At 35.8% G+C, this 18,625-nt stretch overlaps 2 protein-coding genes across 2 annotated transcripts; both read right to left on the reverse strand.

The window, feature by feature from the left end:
- Positions 1-3,546: 3,546 nt before the first annotated feature.
- On the reverse strand, positions 3,547-4,281 carry LOC120120625. Its single transcript, XM_039140216.1, has 2 exons — positions 3,762-4,281; positions 3,547-3,566 (listed from the first exon to the last, which is right to left on the reverse strand). The coding sequence occupies exons 1-2, from the start codon at positions 4,279-4,281 to the stop codon at positions 3,547-3,549; spliced, it is 540 nt and encodes a 179-aa protein (XP_038996147.1).
- Positions 4,282-10,153: 5,872 nt separating this feature from the next.
- LOC120120596 (transcription factor GTE7-like) lies at positions 10,154-12,805 on the reverse strand. The gene is made up of 3 exons (XM_039140200.1): positions 11,164-12,805; positions 10,877-11,081; positions 10,154-10,793 (listed from the first exon to the last, which is right to left on the reverse strand). The coding sequence occupies exons 1-3, from the start codon at positions 12,598-12,600 to the stop codon at positions 10,735-10,737; spliced, it is 1,701 nt and encodes a 566-aa protein (XP_038996131.1). The 5' UTR covers positions 12,601-12,805; the 3' UTR covers positions 10,154-10,734.
- Positions 12,806-18,625: the final 5,820 nt, after the last annotated feature.

Here is an 18,625-nt window from a genome sequence, read left to right on the forward strand (position 1 = left end):
AGAAGTAGCAGTATTACTTTCAACAGGCTTTTTCTTGGTCCAACAGTCTTTTGCCATGTGTCCCATCTTCCCACAATTGTAACACTTGCCATCGAACTTTCTACTATTACCGCGATTCTTGGAAGCTCCCCCTGAATGAGGGCCTCCCTTTCCTTGGTAATTTTTCACCTTGTCACCATCCTTTTTAGATCCATTGCCAGTATACCGCTGAAAAGTGCCTCTGCTTTTGCTGGTGTAGAGCGCTTCCTCTTCACCCTTCAGCGAGACTCCTCTCATTTGCTTGGCCATGGCTTCTTGACCTGCAAGCAAATTTTCGAACTCAACAAGCGATGGTTGTGTCGGCCATCCCTGTACAGCGGCAACAAACCCTCGATATTCGGGTCTCAAACCATGGACAATTATTCTTTTTATCCTGGCTTCCCCAATAGCAGCTGTCGGATCTAATTCTGAAATTTCACGGCATATCGACTTCACCTTGTGAAAGTATTGGGCAACCGCCATGTCGCGTTGTGCCATTGATAGAAGTTCATTCTCGAGAAGTTGCAATTTTGTATCGTTCCTCTTCGAAAAGAGTGTAACAAAAGTGTCTCATGCTTCCTTTGGTGTTTTAGCATCCCGGATGTGCTCCAACATTTCTTCTTCAATTGTGGTCTTTAAAGCAAACATTGCTTTGCCTGCTTTAATTTTCCACTTTCGCAAGATTCCATTGGCATCTTCTGTCGCCGGTTGTGTAACTTCACCACCACCGACAACCTCCCAAAGGTCTTGACCTTGTAAGTATGACTCCATACATGTTGCCCACGTGTTGTAGTTTTTGTTGTTGAGCTTCTTGATTCCTCCAACTACTTGAAGATCACCCATCTTAACGGCAAGGCTTTGACTACACCGAACAAGCTTGAGTAACAAACGTGCAGAGTACTAAATTACTCTAAACACAAAGAAGCTCCACAAGGTTTGTAATAACATCGACAATAACTCAAGAAATATTTTCTGATGTGGAAGATCAGTTAAAAACTGCAGCCACAGAGCATACTCAGAATTTCAAGAAATCTTAAAAAACGTTGCTCGGATACCAATTGTTGAATCAAAATAGAGTAAAAACTCTAATTGATCGGAAAAAAAAACTCTCTTTAGAATAATCTCACAAAATTGCAAAAGGGAAGAACTCTTAAGAAAGCTTTCAAATGCTTATAATTAAGCTTTGATTGTTGGATGATAAAACTCAAATACAAGTAGGGTATTTATAGGTTACAAGAAACAATCTAAACCACTCATTAAAATAAACACTAAATAATCTAAACCATTGAAATTAAAACATGAGAAAAATACTTAATTTTCACCTAACTAAATTGATGTAAGCAATGACATCAAAACTAAATTGATGTAAGCAATGACATCAAATTAATTTAGGTGTGAACATATAGGCTAATATTGAATTTTCAACACTTCCTCTCTGAGTATCACTAAAAATGTTGTCATCAACCAGGTGGTAATCTATTCTCTAACGCCGAAAAAAGGAAAGAGTGATTGGATGGTGCTCAAAATCGACCTTGAGAAAACTTTTTATCGTTTGCATTGGGATTTCGTCATTGACTCAGAAGCTAATTTCCCCCTCTTTTCATTCGGTTGATTCTCAACTAATCTCTACATTTTCCATGCAAGTCCAATTGAATGGTGCTCTAGGCCGAACTTTCAATTCTTCGAAGAGGAATACGACAAGGTGAGCCCATATCACCCTACCTTTTTGTTATGATCATGGAACGGCTAGGTCATGCCATCTCTACTGCGGTCGAGAGAAGAGATCGAATTCCCTTTCGACTCGTCCAAGGTGGCTTACTCGTTTCCCACCTTTTCTTTGACGATGACTTAATCCTTTATGCAAAAGCATCGCTCGATCAAGCTCACGTTATTGACTCAATCCTATCAGATTTTGGGACCTATTCGGGACACAATATCAATAAGCTGAAATCCCAAGTTTTCTCCTCCTCCAATAGGAGTGAATAAATTGCTACGGCTATTAGCAACCATCTTGACTTGTAACAAGTTGATAATCTCGACACTTATCTTGGAATCCGGTTATGCATAAAAGAACCACTTCAGATTTCTTGATAAAATTCGAAAGAGATTAGACGGATGGTAGAATTTGTCTTGCGAATTCGGTGCTCTCTATCTCGACGTATTTCATGCAAACCTCCTCTTCCTACTCAGATATGTGACGCTATTGAAACGCTTATTAGACGTTTTATTCGGGGTAACTCTTCTCACAATCAAGGTATTCCCCTTGTAAATTGGGCTACCATCAAGATATTTTTGGACTCTCATTCTTAAATTTCTGAATTGGCCACTACTCAGTCAATATCCCATGGCGGAGGGTTCGAATGCTTAAGAATCGTAACATTACCTTTCTCATAAGGGGGTGTTTGGATGGGGGAATGTTGGATTCCCATGGGAATGGAATCCACATTCCCCCGTTTGGTTAGCCCGGGAATCTTATTCCCGGTAATGTAAGATTATCAATAGTGGATTTTTTAGGGTATATTACCGGGAATGTCATTACCTCCATTTCCTTAGGTATTGTTGGATTCCCGACGTTTTGGACTAAAATGCCCTTAATTTTTTTAAATATCATTTTTCTGTCATTAAATAATAAAAATTCTACGAAGGTTAAATTACAAATTTATCCTTAAACTATTTTAGATTTACAAAAAAAAGTCTATAATTAAAATTTTATATGAAGTTCAGGGGTTAAAATAAAATTTTACCCTTTCATTAAACCTTTTTATATTTTCAATTTTGTAAAAAAATTATATAAATTTTATAAATTTAAATTTTTTAAAGAAAATATTTAAATATTTTCCAACTTGTTAAAAAAAACAAATATATAATAAGGACAATTTGGTCAAATATACATTCCAATAATCTTTTATTCCTTTAACCAAACACGGTAATCTTACATTCCTACTAAGCCAACCAAACACAAAATATAACATTCCCAGTAATCCTATTCTCTGGTAATCTTACATTCCCATTGTAATCTTCCATTCCGTGAACCAAACGCACCCGAAAGGTATGCTATAATCTCGTCATAAACAAGGGTTCTTACTGGATCACGCTTCTTCGACAGAAATACAGGATGGTTGAGTCTTGCCCGATCTCTCTAACCAGGCTGAATAGCTCTCCCCTTTGGAGAGCGATTACAAAAATATGGCCTATGTTCTATGGCTTCCTCTCTATCTGTTGGTTTTGGCATGACAATTGGATGCCGAACTTAGGACCCTTAACCAACCACAAAGCTCCAAACGCCATCGTTGATGACAATCTTAGCAGACGGTAATTGGGACTGAAATCTCATAAGCACTCTCATTAACCCTTATTAAATAAAAAAATTAAATATTAAACTAAATATGGGTCAATTTATAATTGTGAATTTTAAACTAAGTCTAGGGTTTAGTAACAACGACGACAAGATATTTAAACATTGATTATCAAATGATTGAGAATATATAAAATAAATATCATCATTTTTTTTAATAAATAAGATTTTTATTATCCAAAGGAAGCAGAAACTGCTACAAAAGAACCAATTCAATCAATGGAAACAAGATCAATGGTAAACTATGAACAACAAAATTAGACTATACCCCAATTGTTACATAAATCTAAATTAGTGCTATCTAATCTATTAATGTTTCTGCTACTTAAGTGAGTACTAATAATGTGTTTGATTGCAAGAAGAACTTCCTCCTCGGTTCTATAAGTACCTCTGAAAAGACGATGATTTCTTTCCTCCCAAATTGTATAGTTGAAAGCACACCAAGAGAGCTTTAAAATGCTGGTAATAAGTGATTTTCCTTTCCAAGTTGCAGACACCCAGATCAACAAGTTAGACCAGGATAATTGAGGTTTGTGAATACCAGAAAGAAGAAGAAGAAGGGAACGCCAGATGGAGCCAGCCATCTTACAATCAGCAAAAAGATGATTTCTGGTTTTGTTAGTTTCAGAACATAAGATGCACTGAGAATTAACAATGATTCCAAACTTCTGCAGCCTGTCTTTAGTGGGCAAAGGGTCCAGAATTATCATCCAAGTGATGATGTTGTGCTTAGGGATGTGTATTGGGTACCAGATCAGTTTCTGCCAGGAAACTTTGTTGTTCTTCAATCGAACATCTTCCCATAAGCTTTTAGTACACTTAAATCCTACAGACAAAATAGGATAAACAAGGGATCGAAGCTTCATGATTCTCTTAAATGTCCAGCTAGAGTTAGAAGGAATGTCCATGGTATAAAAAAATAATCATTATTTTATAAAATCATTTTACTGTGAAAATTAATAAGGATGCTTAAGTTTGATTGTCAATTTAAATTATTAAATTATAATATTTTTTAATTATAAAATAATATATTTATTTTTCTAAAATTATTTCTTATAAATTAATAAAACCCTACAATGGTCAACAGCTCTCTGTGCCTCTCTCCCTCTAAACCCTACCAAGTTATATCACTGAGGCTTCATCTTTCTTTAACTAGCAGATTACAAAACTCAACGGTAACTCTTCTTGTCTCTTAATTTGTCTGTATATATTTGTTTTCATTTTTGCAACAAGTTTTAAAGTATTGAAATTCCATGATTCAGTCGTTAAAATTTAATCCGCTTATAGCATTGTCACTCATAAAGGTTATATCTTTGATTATTTTTTATGTTTTGATTCGTTTTTTTCTGCTGGGAAAGTTGATTTTTTATCCATAGTTATAATTGCGGACAACTTTCAGATATTGGGTGACACTTATTTTTGTCTGGATTTTATTTTTATTTTAAATTATTATTATTATTATTATTTACTTTTATTATTACTAATTATTACATTTTGTAGGCTTGAAAATGGAGCCCAAATTACAACAACAACCCGAAGCCCACCAGTTACATAAGCTCAACGGTATCAACCTAAGCCCATTAATAAATCAAATACAAGCCCACCGAGAAACTGACCCAACTGGAGCCCAGACCTGAGGCCCAAGATCCGACCCGGTCCAGGCCTAGCACTCAAACTCGACTAGGGTTTCCTTCTCTGCCCCAGCCGCCCAATTTCTAGTCGTTGGATCTGATGGAGATCCAACGGTCCTCAACTACTCAAGGGAAACCTTAAATATCAACAGCCGCCGCTATCGATCACTCCCGAGCCGCCGTTGTCATCAATAGAAGCCGAACAGTACCCAAATCAATCACCAGTCAATCACCAAGCATATCAAATAAAGAAAACAATAAAAAAAGAAAAAGAAATCCAGAGAAAATTAGGGTTGTTAATCAAGCCAAAAATAGGGTATTCATACCTTATCTTCTCAGTAATACAAGAACATATCAAGTCTTTATCAAGCCAGGAACATAGGAAAAGAGGAAGAGGGAAAGAGAGTAGAACCGAAAAAAAGAGAGGGGAACATAGAAGAAAAAAAGGTAAAATAAAGAGATTCAAACAAAAAAGAGAAACCTCTCGAAAATAAAAAGAAAGGGGAAAGAAAATACCTCTGTTCTTGGTTGGAACCGGGATCTTCATCGAGCCAAGGCCTCCGATTTTTTAATGTAACCATTAGACTTTTTAGATCTAGGGTTAAGGGTCGTGTTTTAAGAGTTTAGGTTTGGTTTTCGGTTTGAGGGTGAGAAGAGATTTCATTTGGGGCTATTTTGTACCTCAATTGGCCACCGATTCGTGGTGGTCAGAGAGGTTTGGGGATTTTGTTTCATTCTCCTCGACGGTGGAAGGTGAGAGAGGAAGAGAGAAAAGAGAGCATGTTGTTTGGGGTAAGAAATGAAATAGAGTTTTGAAATAACCCTTAAAATGGGGTTTTATCCCATCTGCAGTACGACGTTGTCTAAGAGGGGTGTCTCAGCATGTTTTCGTGCTTGGGGATAATAGAAAATCGAGTCCTTGTAGCTTTGTAATATCACCTGTGTTCATCAATTTTTGGGGGCAAATCACAGTTTAGGTCCCCCATGTTTTGTAATTTTATTATGAAGTCATTAATTTAAATCTACTGATATTCTACTTTGAGCATTTTGTTTCCTATGTTTATTTTTAAGTCACTGACCCTATGTCTTATGTTATTTTCTTTGATGTTCGAATATTGCCACAACATTTAAGAATCTTTTATTTTGGTCACTATTTCATATGGTTGCATTTTGGTATAGTTTTAACTGTCCCTTTCATATTTCTTGTTTATTTTATTTTAGTCCTTAATATTATTTATAGGTTATTTTTGTTTTTGGTACCTATATTTGTTTAAAATGTTGATTGGGGCTCTGGTTTGTTCATAATTATTGTTAGGTCCTTCCAGTTTATGTTAGTGTCATTTTGGTCCATTGAATTACCGAATGTGCTTATTTTTGTTGTTTGTAATTTGATCTGTGATGTTTTCTTGTTTATGATATAGTCCTTTATATATGTGTATATTTTACATATTATGTAATTATATGTAAATAAATATGCTTAGATATATTTATTGTAAATATTTTATGTCACATATTTTCAATCACATTTGTTTCTATTGTATTTCTTTAACTATTAATATTACGCGAATAATTTCAAGAAAACTTATTTATAGAATGGGAGTGGAAAACACTTTTTTGTCAAAGTAGTGTGATCCGATACGACGTTCGAATGAAATATGAACTTGAAATAAATCGATTTTATTTTGTTAACTAATTCATTTTTATTTTAATTTGAACAATGCAATGCATGATAAAGTAATTATCAATTTATTTTGTTGTTTGCAAATGTCGATTTTCAATTTATATTCGATTCACTCTTTTATCGATGAGGGAATATTCTTTTTAGACAAGAAATAGACGAGATAGTTTTCCCGATGGAAAATTGTTGATCTCGAGATTTCTTTTCAAATTAAAAGATTTTCTCTATTAAATAATTCAAAACAAATTAATTTTAATAAATGGATCATACTTTAATTATCATTGTGAATTCATAATTTCCACCATTACAACAAAGTGTAAGCGGCTAAGTACTAATTTTGGGCACTGTGGGGTGCTAATCCTTTCCCACGCGTAATCGACTCTCGGACCCGTTAAATCGGTTTTTTGGATAACGCAAACCAATTTTTGTCTTAAAAATGATTTTCCTTAAAATTGTTTTAAAAGACGTTTTTAGGTATTCGACCTACTTAACCTAAAAATCGATGGCGACTCTTATTCAATTTAATTCAAATTAATTCAAAATCACTAATTTTTCAAATAAAGTCATAATTGTTTTTTTTTTAAATTATGACATATTGACCTGTAGCAAGAAAAGAAGTACTCAATCTGAGGTAGAACCTCTTGAGGGTGAAACTTATTTAGCTACTGATAATATGGTTTTGGTTGCCTTCTGGTAAGAAAATTAAGATGGATAAGAAAAAAAGATGCAGATAAGGGAGATGTGTTGTTTCATCTTCTGCTGCTGCTGGTTCCATTAAACCAGTGGAGAGGAAAAAGAAGAGGAAACAAATGGACAAGGAGAGGAGGCATTCGGTTTTAGAAAACGAGGAGCCTCGGCCAAAACAATTGATTGTTGAATCTAAAGGAGATGGTGCCCCCGAACCCGTGGCCTCTTCATCTTGTAGTAGTTTGCCTGAGTTCCGTATCGGTGTTTTTAATGACTTGGCTTCGGCAGATTCTTCGGTGAGAGAAGCAGCGGTGGAAACAATGGTGTCTGAGTTGCAGGAGGTTCAGAAGGCATATGATAGACTCGAGAATAAGGACTTGGTTGAGGGTGTTTTGAAACTGGAAGCTCGAAAGGATGATGGCTTGGATAATTGTGCACCATCTTTGAGATATGATGTGCAGAGGTTGATGCGTGGTGTTTATTCGTCGAGAGAGGTTTGATGCTATCTTTGTTCTTTGTCTCGCATGAATTCATGTAGCTACTTGCTTCTTGATGTTTTAAAAGTTTGTATTTTGCATTTCACTGCGAAAATCATAGCTTTCCTATTTTCTTCAATTTGCATTTCGATGCTTTGCTTTGCTTTACCCGTGTATGAAAAATAAAACAATCTTCCTAGAACACTTCGAACAAAACTTAAAAATGCTTTCCGTGTGTCACCTAAGTTATCTTTTGAATCTAGTCTAACATCTAGCATCTGAAGTGTACTTGTTCATTTGTTATCTTGCTATATACTTGACCATCCATAAAATAACTTAAATTGGCTTGTGGCTGATATTATGTTTTTCAACTTGTTTTGCAGTGTGTTAGACAGGGTTTTGCATTGGGTTTGACTGCTTTGCTGGCCACAATTCGTAGCATCAAAGTGGACTCCTTGTTGAAACTTATAGTTAATTTATTGGAGGTCCCGTCATCGATGAAGGGTCAGGTAGGCTTGCTTTCCTCAATGCATTTCAGTTTTTCATCTACTCTGTTACATCAAGTAATTGGCTTTGATTATGTAGGAAGCAAGGGATTGCCTTCTGGGTTGCTTATTTGCATATGGTGCTATTGCCCAATCTGGCGGACTCACTAAAGATACTCGTATCATCAAGAAATTTATGAGTGCTCATATCTCCCTTTCTACCAAAAAACGATATTTGCAGGAGCCTTCAGTTTCCATCGTTTTAGAAATTGTTGAAAAGGTATTTTTCTGATTAAGTGATAGGATTTTTTCTTCGTGATGTTCATACTTTTTTCTGCCAGGATGTGGGAAATCTGTAATAATTCTGAACCTTTGCTAACTTAATATTTTGCCTAATTAGATGTCAGCACTTTATTATTATTATTTATGTAAATATTAATACTATGTGCTGGTTGCAATGGTTTCTAAGTGTATCGTTATAAAGAATTTCTTTCTCTTTTGGTTGGATGTTGTGCCAAGTCCTTCTAATACTCTTCCTTTTGTTATGCGTTTACTAGGTCATTTATTTTGTCTTTATAACCTCCAATAACTGTAAAGATATGTTGGTTAGCGATTATCATACTCGCAGTTCCAAGTATTCTCATTTGTATGTCGTGTCAAGGTTCAAGTCAGTATTGTAACAGTTATTGCTATTTATGAATGCGTTTAATGTGTTAAGTAGATGTTTCAATCATTATGTAACATTTCTACATGTTGCAGCTGCCTGCTGAAGCATTGTTGGATCCTATTCTTGAAGCTCCCGGAGTTTGTCAGTGGTTTGAAGAAGCTGTTGATGTTGGAAATCCTGATGCTTTGCTGTTAGCTTTAAAAATTCATGAAAAAACATCCATTGACAGCGAACTTTTGCCGAATCCATTCAGTCCAAGCAGACTTTTCTCCGCCGACTATTTATCCTCAATTAGTGACTGCATGAAGGTAATTTTTGATGCATCTATACATTGATATAGAGAAAAATTAGGTTTTGTCGCTGCAACTCGTATGGCTTCTGAGTGTTGCTGAAGCCTCCATAGGTGAGATTCAAATTTTGTCGATTAGTTTTTGCATTATTGGTCACAGTGGGTGATAATTCGTTGGACATGCCCAGGAAACTGAGGGATTTTGTTGAGCATCCTCTTGTTTATTTATATATTATATCTAAGATGAGTTGTCTTTCTTTATTTCATATATCAAAAGTATTATACACGTTTCTCTGGAATTTGGATGATGAAATTATGAATACCCCATTGTTGTCAGCATTTTCAAAGTTGGCAGTGTCAACAATTTCTGCCTAAACACGTCTCCATGCGCATAATACAGGAAACTTGCTTTTATGTACAACAGAAACAATTAGACTTGTAGATATTATCAAGCTTAAATTTACATGTATTTAATGGCTTGAATGGTGGCTTCTTTTAAGCTTAAATTAATCCATTGAAGTTGATAGATCTTAAAGCATTGAGAATTTATCACTATAATGGAATTCAGATTAAAAACAGTGAGGTTTTAAGGTCGTTCTTGTCAAAGAGAGCAAAATCTGGTATTCTTAAGAAAGAATCTTCCAATGGGTAAAAGAAGTTAAAAGAAATCCCGTCTCCAACATCTGTTGATGTCAACGTCAAGATTAATAAATAAATAACTAATTTATATTTTTACATTTTTATGACTTCTTTATAATTAGAAGCTGTTTACATGTTTTACCATTTTAAATTTATGTTAGAAAAGTTGCAATCGTCTTGGCCATGGAATTAGGGGCAAAGTGCCCCTCTTTTGAGTTGGACCGTTCATCAATTACTTTCCAGATATGATCCAAAATCTGTTCAGGCTTCACTTCAATCTGTCATCCCATCATTTCCCAACCTCCCTTGCACATTACATAATCTCCCTATGTTTATTTAAAAAAAATACAAGGGTCTGAAATTTGAATGAGTTGCCATACCATGCTTGCCAACAACCATTGATTCCATTTTAAAATTGCTTCTATTGTTTTGACGCCGAGAATCATGTAATCCCCATCCCCTTTTTTCAGGGTTGATGCCATTACTAAAGTATTCCCCCACCACCACTACCCATATTCCACCAAACCCTCTTCCCTGCAATCCTCCCCCCATTAAAGAGAGCAACCATTACAAAACACCACCACATTAAAACAACCCCCTCCTCCTCCTCCACCCCCCCTGTACATCGACACAAAAATAGAAGGGGAAAAAAGGTTCACTTCTTCAGCAGCAGCATTCAAACACTGTTTGGAATCCACATCTTTTTTCCAGTATGTTACCAAAATCTATCCTCATCTAAACCCCCTCCCCCCCCCCCCAAAAAAAAAACCCAATATCAGTTCACAAGCTTCAAAATATAGCTCATCCTTTTAAGATCGGGCATCATCAGCATCCGATTCACTTCCTGAAGAACTCCCAGAATCTGAACCTGTAAAAATTACGTTACAAGATAAGGATTTCCTCTTTTATTCCCTTATCGATGAACACTAGTTCTAATACATCCACACATACCACTTGAAGATGACGAATCACTGCTCGAACTGCTGGAGCTGCTAGAACTGCGACTAGCACCATCATTGTCCTTCTCAATCTCCACAGGTGGGAAACTACTAATTGGCATTTCATCCCCAATATCTACATCTTCCTCTCCCGCATCAACTTTCTTTAGCTTCTTTATCTCCATTGGAACCTCAAACTTCTCTGTATTTGCATCTTCCTGCATTTTCCAATCAGAACAATCATAAACTCATACCAACTATTAGTAACCATCAAGCAATCACAATGTGCTTAGTGCTTACCCTATGGCTGTCATTAGATAATGCATTGTTTGCCATCAACGCTTCCCGCTTTATCTTGCTGACCTTCTTCTTGTAATTAGTGACAAACCGGTCCAACTCCCACAACGTCTCCGTGTCCATTGCCTCAATATCAAGTTCAATCTCATCCCCGTCCTGCCTCAAATGTCCAATCCTTTTCCTTATAATCTGAACCACATTATCCATCTTCTCTTGCGGTAAGCTCTGTAATGCCATCCCCAAATTTTGCTTCTCCTCCATACTCATTTCCCTCTTGTTCGGATCCTTGGCCTTCGGCTTCGGCTGCTTCAATGGCTTAAACGGGGGAAGCCTTACTGGTGAAGCCACCCTAGTCGGCACCTGAGGTTGCATCTGTTGGGGTGATGCTGGATTTTGGTTTGGAACAAAGCCCGAAACCCCTCCATTTCTATCAGATTTTGCAACAAAATTAGCTGAATCTGACCTATCAACCATTATCCTCTCAGCCTCCATTTCCTCATCGTTCTTCAACCTATCGGCTTCACCATTATTCCAAGAACTCGCCTGCAACTTTTCCTCGTAATAACCCCGTTCGGGTAGCTCGTCTTGCTCCTCCAACTTCAAGCTCAACGACCAAAACAACTCCTCAAATTTCGCAAGTAATTGCTCAGCCAACGCATAAACCTCGTGCCCCTTAGGGTTATACAGCATGGCGTTATTGAAGGTGAGTCTCACATCCGCCGCAAATTCCAAGGGAGACCCATAAAAATTCTTTCCCATCCTCGATTTCACCGTGCCCAGGTCCATTGGTTTCATGATTATATTGTAGTAATCATGAAGACCCATTCCGACCACATCCACCGGCGAATTAAAGATGTACCCATGCTTGTTTTTCATCAATTTGATCAATATTTGGGAACAACTTTTCATCAAATGACCCATTGATGCTTTTCCATTCTCTTGAGGGCCTAATCTCTTCAATTCTTTGCTGAAATTTGAGGGGGAAGGCCGTTTGTTGCCAGAAATGTTCTTCTTGGATAACGCTTTCTTGTTGGAGCTGGATCTAGCGTGAGAATCATTCGAATCAATTCGATTCCTCAATTCACGAACCCGTTCCAACTCTGTAACCAACTGAATTTTCAGATCAATCAACTCTTTCCTCGAATAAGAGCTGATACGGAAGCTAACGAAGGCGTCAGGGTTGAAATCGTTCAGCTTCCGGTTAATTGATGATGCATCATCAGAATCTGCGGATTGGGTCACGGCAGGAGAATCATCGACGACATGGCCAGCAACGTCATCTGGTGGAGCCAAATGATTGTGAAATTGACGCTTCTTGTTGAATTTAGGGTTTGGTTTTGTTCCTTTGAAGGGAACCTTGCCCATGAATTTGGCTATACTCACTTTCGGCTGCGATGGCCAATTTGAACCGCTCCGATTCACTAACACAGCGGATGCCATTAAATTATCAGGAGCCGGTAGAGCTCCGGCGAGGGATTCCCGATTCGGATCGACAGAGCAAAACCATGAAAGGAAGAGCGTTACCAACACGCGCCAACTGAAGCAGAGTGGCCAGGAATTTAAAACGAAAAGCCCAGAAAATATTTTTCTTTTGGAGAAAAATAATTAAACGTGAAGACTGGGCTTGGGATCTACCCCTTTGTTGAGCGAGGAAGGAGAGAAGGCTAGGCTGGATTCTTAAAGGCGATGAGATCTGCCCGTTTGATTTTCGGGCAATGTTTTGAGCGTTAGATAAAATCCTTTTGTTGATCGAAGGGTTGTTAGAGGTTTGGAAGGTGACTAGAGGCCTGCCCGGGTGATCTGGCGGGAACGGTGAGGATGAGGGAGACGGGTACACGTGGAAGGATAGAAACCGTGGATGGGGATGTGGCGTGAATTTAGGGTTTTATGGGGAGGATGCGGCCCCTACCATCGGGTGATGACGTGGTCAGAAAGCCAACCGGGTGGTCCGGCTTTAGCCGGAAGCCACACGGCATGTGTGTTCTCCAAACATCAAGGGTAATATTGGAAATATTTATTATATATGTCATACTTGATCGATTGATAGATGATGATCAGAATGAGCAAATCACGCGGCCCCATTCCCTAAAAATGTCTTCCAATCGGTGTTTAATTTCATCTCTCAAATTTAAATCATTTTAGGGTAAACTTATACTTTTAACTACTCAACTATGGTGAGATTTTAATTTGATCATTGATTTTAAAATTTGTCAATTAAATCACTTAATTATTTAAATGATGTTAATCAAATTATTTGTAGTTAACATTTGATGGAGAAGCCAACATGAATATGTGATAATTAATATAATTACATTTTTAGTCCTCATTATTTATATATTCTAATTTTACAATTTGATTTTAATTTTAATTTAGTTTAATAATTTTTTATCCAATCAAATGTGATAAATCTTATACTTGGGGAAGATTAGACAGGCTCTAACCATATGGGCAAATCCTATGTTTGTGATATGAATTGCAACATTATATACATATCTTATTATCTAGTTAATGCAAAAAAGAAAATGTTTAGAGTGACCGATGGTAGATTTAACAGCAAAATAACTACGAAAATAGTTCCATTATTCTTAAAATAAAAATATTGTTATATACGAGATGTATATTAACTAGAAAAAAATTCTAATAACTATTTAAACTGGTATAATATTTTTCATATTATAGATATATAATATTAAATAAAAAATTATTGAAACTTACTAGAATGGATCCTTTTTTCTGTATAAAATAGAAGGAAAGAGAATCTTTTTACTTGTTTCACTTGACAGATGTTTTCGAGTATGGAAGCGGGAATGTCTCAGGAAAGGCGGATTAATATACGGCTAATATACAGCATTATCGGATACATTAAAATGTATTTAATAAATTCGGTTTAGCGGTACCTATTATGTTGACAACTAATAATGTTTTAGGTAGAAAATATGAAAAACTATTAAAAAATTTGGTAACCGGTAAACTTTGGTTATCGGTAAACTTTGGTTATCGGTAAGTATCTATCCTTTTTATAAAAGTGTCCATACTTTTAACATATCAAGTAAATTTTACCGGTTTTGTCATAATGAATCTGGTTTTGTCATATTTTTACCTGTTATATTGTAAATTATCTATCCTTTTTATAAAAGTGTCCATACTTATTTCACTGTGAAAATATATTTATTATTATCTTTAGTTAATATTGTTAAATTTAAAATCTAAATAATATTTTATAAAATATCAAAACAATCAAATAATTTTTTGTGTAAATGAAATTATTAAATTAATATTGTAGGTGGAAAACATGAAACACTATTAAAAAAAATTGAAACATAAATTACATAACTTTCAAAAAAGTATATATCATTTTTATAAAAGTGTCCATACTTATTTCACTGTTGAAAACATATTTATTATTATATTTGGTTAATATTGTTAAATTGAAATTCTAAATAATATTTTATAAAATATCAAAACAATCAAATAAAATTTTGTGTAAATTAAATTATTAAATTAATATTGTAGGTGGAAAACATGAAACACTATTAAATAAATTGAAACATAAATTACATAACTTTAAAAGCAGTTATAAATCCTAAAAAGTGTCGATACTTTTAAAAAATATATCGATCCAAAACGATATACCAGGTAAAAATATGATAAAACCGGTAAAAAAATGATAAAACCGGTAAATTTAAAAGTGTCGATACGTTATATAAGGATCGACACTTTGTGAATTTAAAAGAGAAGCAGTTATAGCGCCTATAATGTGTCGATACTTTAAAAAAATATATCGATCCACAACGATATAACAGGTAAAAATATGATAAAACCGGTATCAAAATGATAAAACCGGTAAAATGATACCGGATATATTGAAAGTGTCGATACTTTCGTAAGTACATGTAATAAATTATCGACACTTTCAAAGAAATAGGTAATTATCCTTTCGAAAGTATCGACACCTGACATAAAAGTATCGACACTTTTGTATTTGTATCGATTAAATATAAATAACATATCCGATGAAAATATAAAGGCCATAGCTAAATATCCTCTGAAAAAAGATAGAACGGACGAGTTTTTGAAATCGAAGAGTAATTTTTGCTGCATTTCAGAAGGCGTTTCTAAAGCGAAGTTTGTTTGTTTGTTGCTGCAGTCGAATCGAAAAGTATGTTGTCGAAACCCTAATTTTTTATTATTACAGTAATCGCGATAGGGTTTTTTATGTGTTGTTTGGGGTTTTGGAGTAAGGAAGCATTTGGGACCGATTGCATGTAGAAATAGATATTCAAGGAAAAATATAAATGTCGATACTTTTATTAAATATTATAGGTAGAAAATGATATTATAGGTTGTATAAATGTGCCGACACATTTTGGTGTGGCCATTCAAATTCTTTTGAAGAAAACCGTTTTACCACAAGAGTAGTTATCTATATTTGTATATTGAAAAGTGTATGTAACAAAATAATTTGATTTGCGTAAACTGATATATGAAGGAAAAATGGAGTCAATGGGTTGGAAAATTGTTGGTGGAGCAGATGACTTTGAAATTGAGGCCGAGACTCGAAAGCAACCAAAGGGTGGATATATGTACTTCTAGTAAGTATCAATGTCTTTTTGTTATTATTGTTGAAATGGTAATTGGATTAAAGTATCGATAAACTTTAAATTGATTACAAATTTTAAATGTTAACAGTATGGCCGAATGCAAAAGGATGAAGGGAGATGGCACACAGAGCGGTTCGGTATGTAAAATGAAATTGACATTGAGTAGTATTAGTATTTAGTGTTAATGTATTGATTAAGAAACGTTTATGTTTAATATTAGGTGAAAAAAGATGTGAGGTCCAAATGGAATTCAATGAGTGATGCTGAAAAGGAACCTTACATCACACAGTCAAGGAATGATAGTAAAGAATACAAAGAACGGAGGAAAGCACATGAAAATAAGGTATTCATTAAACTTGTAAATACGTTGATACAAAATATAAGAACTATAACATTATATATTGTTAAAAAAAGTAGGAAGTGTCGACAAGATGCAGCATTAAAAGGGTGAATTTATTAATTAAACACCTTAAGGAGAAGGGTCAGTTGAATGTGCTGGGAGAAATAGGTTTTGGATCGTTGATCGGAGTAAGGGATCGACCTATTCGGAGGGAATTGTGTCGATCCTTGATGGCACAATTTGACGTCAGTCAATGTATGGCTAAGTATGGTGATTATTCATTCCCTCTGGGGGTATCGACTGCTGCAGCCGTATTGGGGGTACAAAACAAAGGCAAAAGTGTTATAGAAGTCTGTAGGAGTAAGAACTGGAAAGCACTTGCCTCCAAATATGGTTTGAATCATAAGGTGACATATCTTGAAGTTGAAGAGGATATCAAAAGTGGATCTTACTGGGGGGATGAGCTGAAGGCCCGAGTTCTATTGTACCTTGTCGGGATATTTCTTTGTCCAACGGGTGATACGTCAACGAACAAGGAATATATGAAGCTCATTTGCGATGAAGGCTTGAAGGGTGAATTCAATTGGGCTGAATATATCCATTCGAGATTGATTGAATCAATCATCACCTTTAAAAAGGGCAGCCAGAGATACCTCAAAGGGTGCATAGCAATCTTAGAGGTAAATGAGTTGAATCACTTTTTTGTGTTTTATATAAAATATAAATTTTATTATAAATGCAGGTTGCACTGTTCGATTTTTGGTCGGGCTGTGAGGCAGTGCCAGCTTATGAAAGAACCGGAGTGGCACGCATCCGTGCATGGGGGAAGGAAGAGGTGGTTAGAGTGATGGTGAAGTTGAAGTTGGATAGAGGGAAGAAGCAAGAAATGGTAATAAATGTAATTAAATAATATTAAGAATATAATCAATGTCTTACTATTGTAATTTAATTTTGAAGGTTATTGGCAAGGATGTAGAGGAGGCAGTGGAGGCAGAGGAGAAGAAAGGAGGGATGGTTGTATTGGGGGATGACGGTGAGTGGGACGACGGTGAAGCAAAACAGAGTAACTTCGACATTTTGATGTCTGAATTGGCTGATATCAAAAAAATCCAATTTGAAATCATGCAAAGACAATCAAGAGTCGAAGAGAAACTTGATCAAGTCGTAGAGAAACTCGAGAGAGTCGAAGATACACTCGAGAGGCATAAGGGGGTAGTGGAAGGAAAAATAGATGGAGTGGTGAAAGAAGTAGAGGTGTTGAGGGGTGAAGTGGTGAAAGAAGTTGGGGTGTTAAGGGGTGATATTAAGATGGTGACGGGAGAAAAATTTGAGGGAGTGGTGAAGGAGGTTGTGGATTTGAGGAGTGAACTTACGGGGTGAAGGGGTGGTTGATAAATACTCGGATGAAGGAGCTCAATTGAAGGGTGAAATAAAGAGATGAAGAGCTATGTAGAAAAAAAGTACGATGAACTGAAAAAATGAAGAAGAAAAGAGGGAGGAGGAAGAAGAAGAGATGGAAGAAATGAGGAGGAAGGAAGTCGATGGCATTTATACACCGGAGAGTGTTATAGCAGCAGTTTTGGATTCGGAATGTCCTGCACCCCAGAAGAAGAAGCAGAAGGTAAGTTTAATAAAAGAATACTTAATTTGATTTTTATTATGTTGTTGTGACCAAAAATTTGTATGCAAAATTGTAGGTTGAAAAAGCGGATATTCCAAGCGGAATTGATGACATCGAAGCTGCAATTTGTAATTATTTATGGAATAGCGAGTTAGAATCGGGTAAGTGAAATATATTGTTTTGTGAGTGATATTTAAATATTTCATGACAACATATTAATCCTAATGATTCATACAGATATTCTGTAATCTCAATGGGAAATCAATTCGCTACTGTATACGACGTTGCAACGTTGAAGCCTACGGAATGGGTTGGCGGTGTGGTAAGTAGAAAGTAGAAAATGTTAAAACTTATTGAATATGTTCTGATTGTGTAATTAATTTTGTTAGGTTATCGATTTGCTCGCCTGGACCATATGCTACGATTCTCAAAAGTCACTCCGGAGGATTGGCTACCTTCCATACCTCTTAGTGGTGAGTTAAATTAATAAATATTGAAAAGTAGTGTTATAGACGGTAAATTAATAATGTTTGTTGCGTAATTACAGCAACAGGCGTTGGAAGCCAACAACAAAGAAAGTGTTGAGAGTATTTCTACCTTCTGGGGTGTCATATTGGATAACTATGTGAAATTCACCGACTGTGAGAAGGTAAGACACCATACCAATTGCAAATGATGTTTTCGGATATAGAATGTTGAATTTTGTCAAATTGGGTGTGAAATTTGTTGCAGATCATGATCACAATAAACTACCATAATTCACATTGGTATCTGTTGGTGTTGGATATGGTAGATCATGTTGTAACAATATATGATAGTATGTTTACAACTGAAGCAGCTAAACAGCGAGTGAATGATGCTAAGAGATTGGTATGTATGTATGTATGAAAGGATATTATGTAA

The sequence above is a fragment of the Hibiscus syriacus genome, unplaced genomic scaffold (assembly GCF_006381635.1).
Source record: "Hibiscus syriacus cultivar Baekdansim isolate YM2019G1 unplaced genomic scaffold, ASM638163v2 tig00110342_pilon, whole genome shotgun sequence".
NCBI lineage: Eukaryota > Viridiplantae > Streptophyta > Magnoliopsida > Malvales > Malvaceae > Hibiscus > Hibiscus syriacus.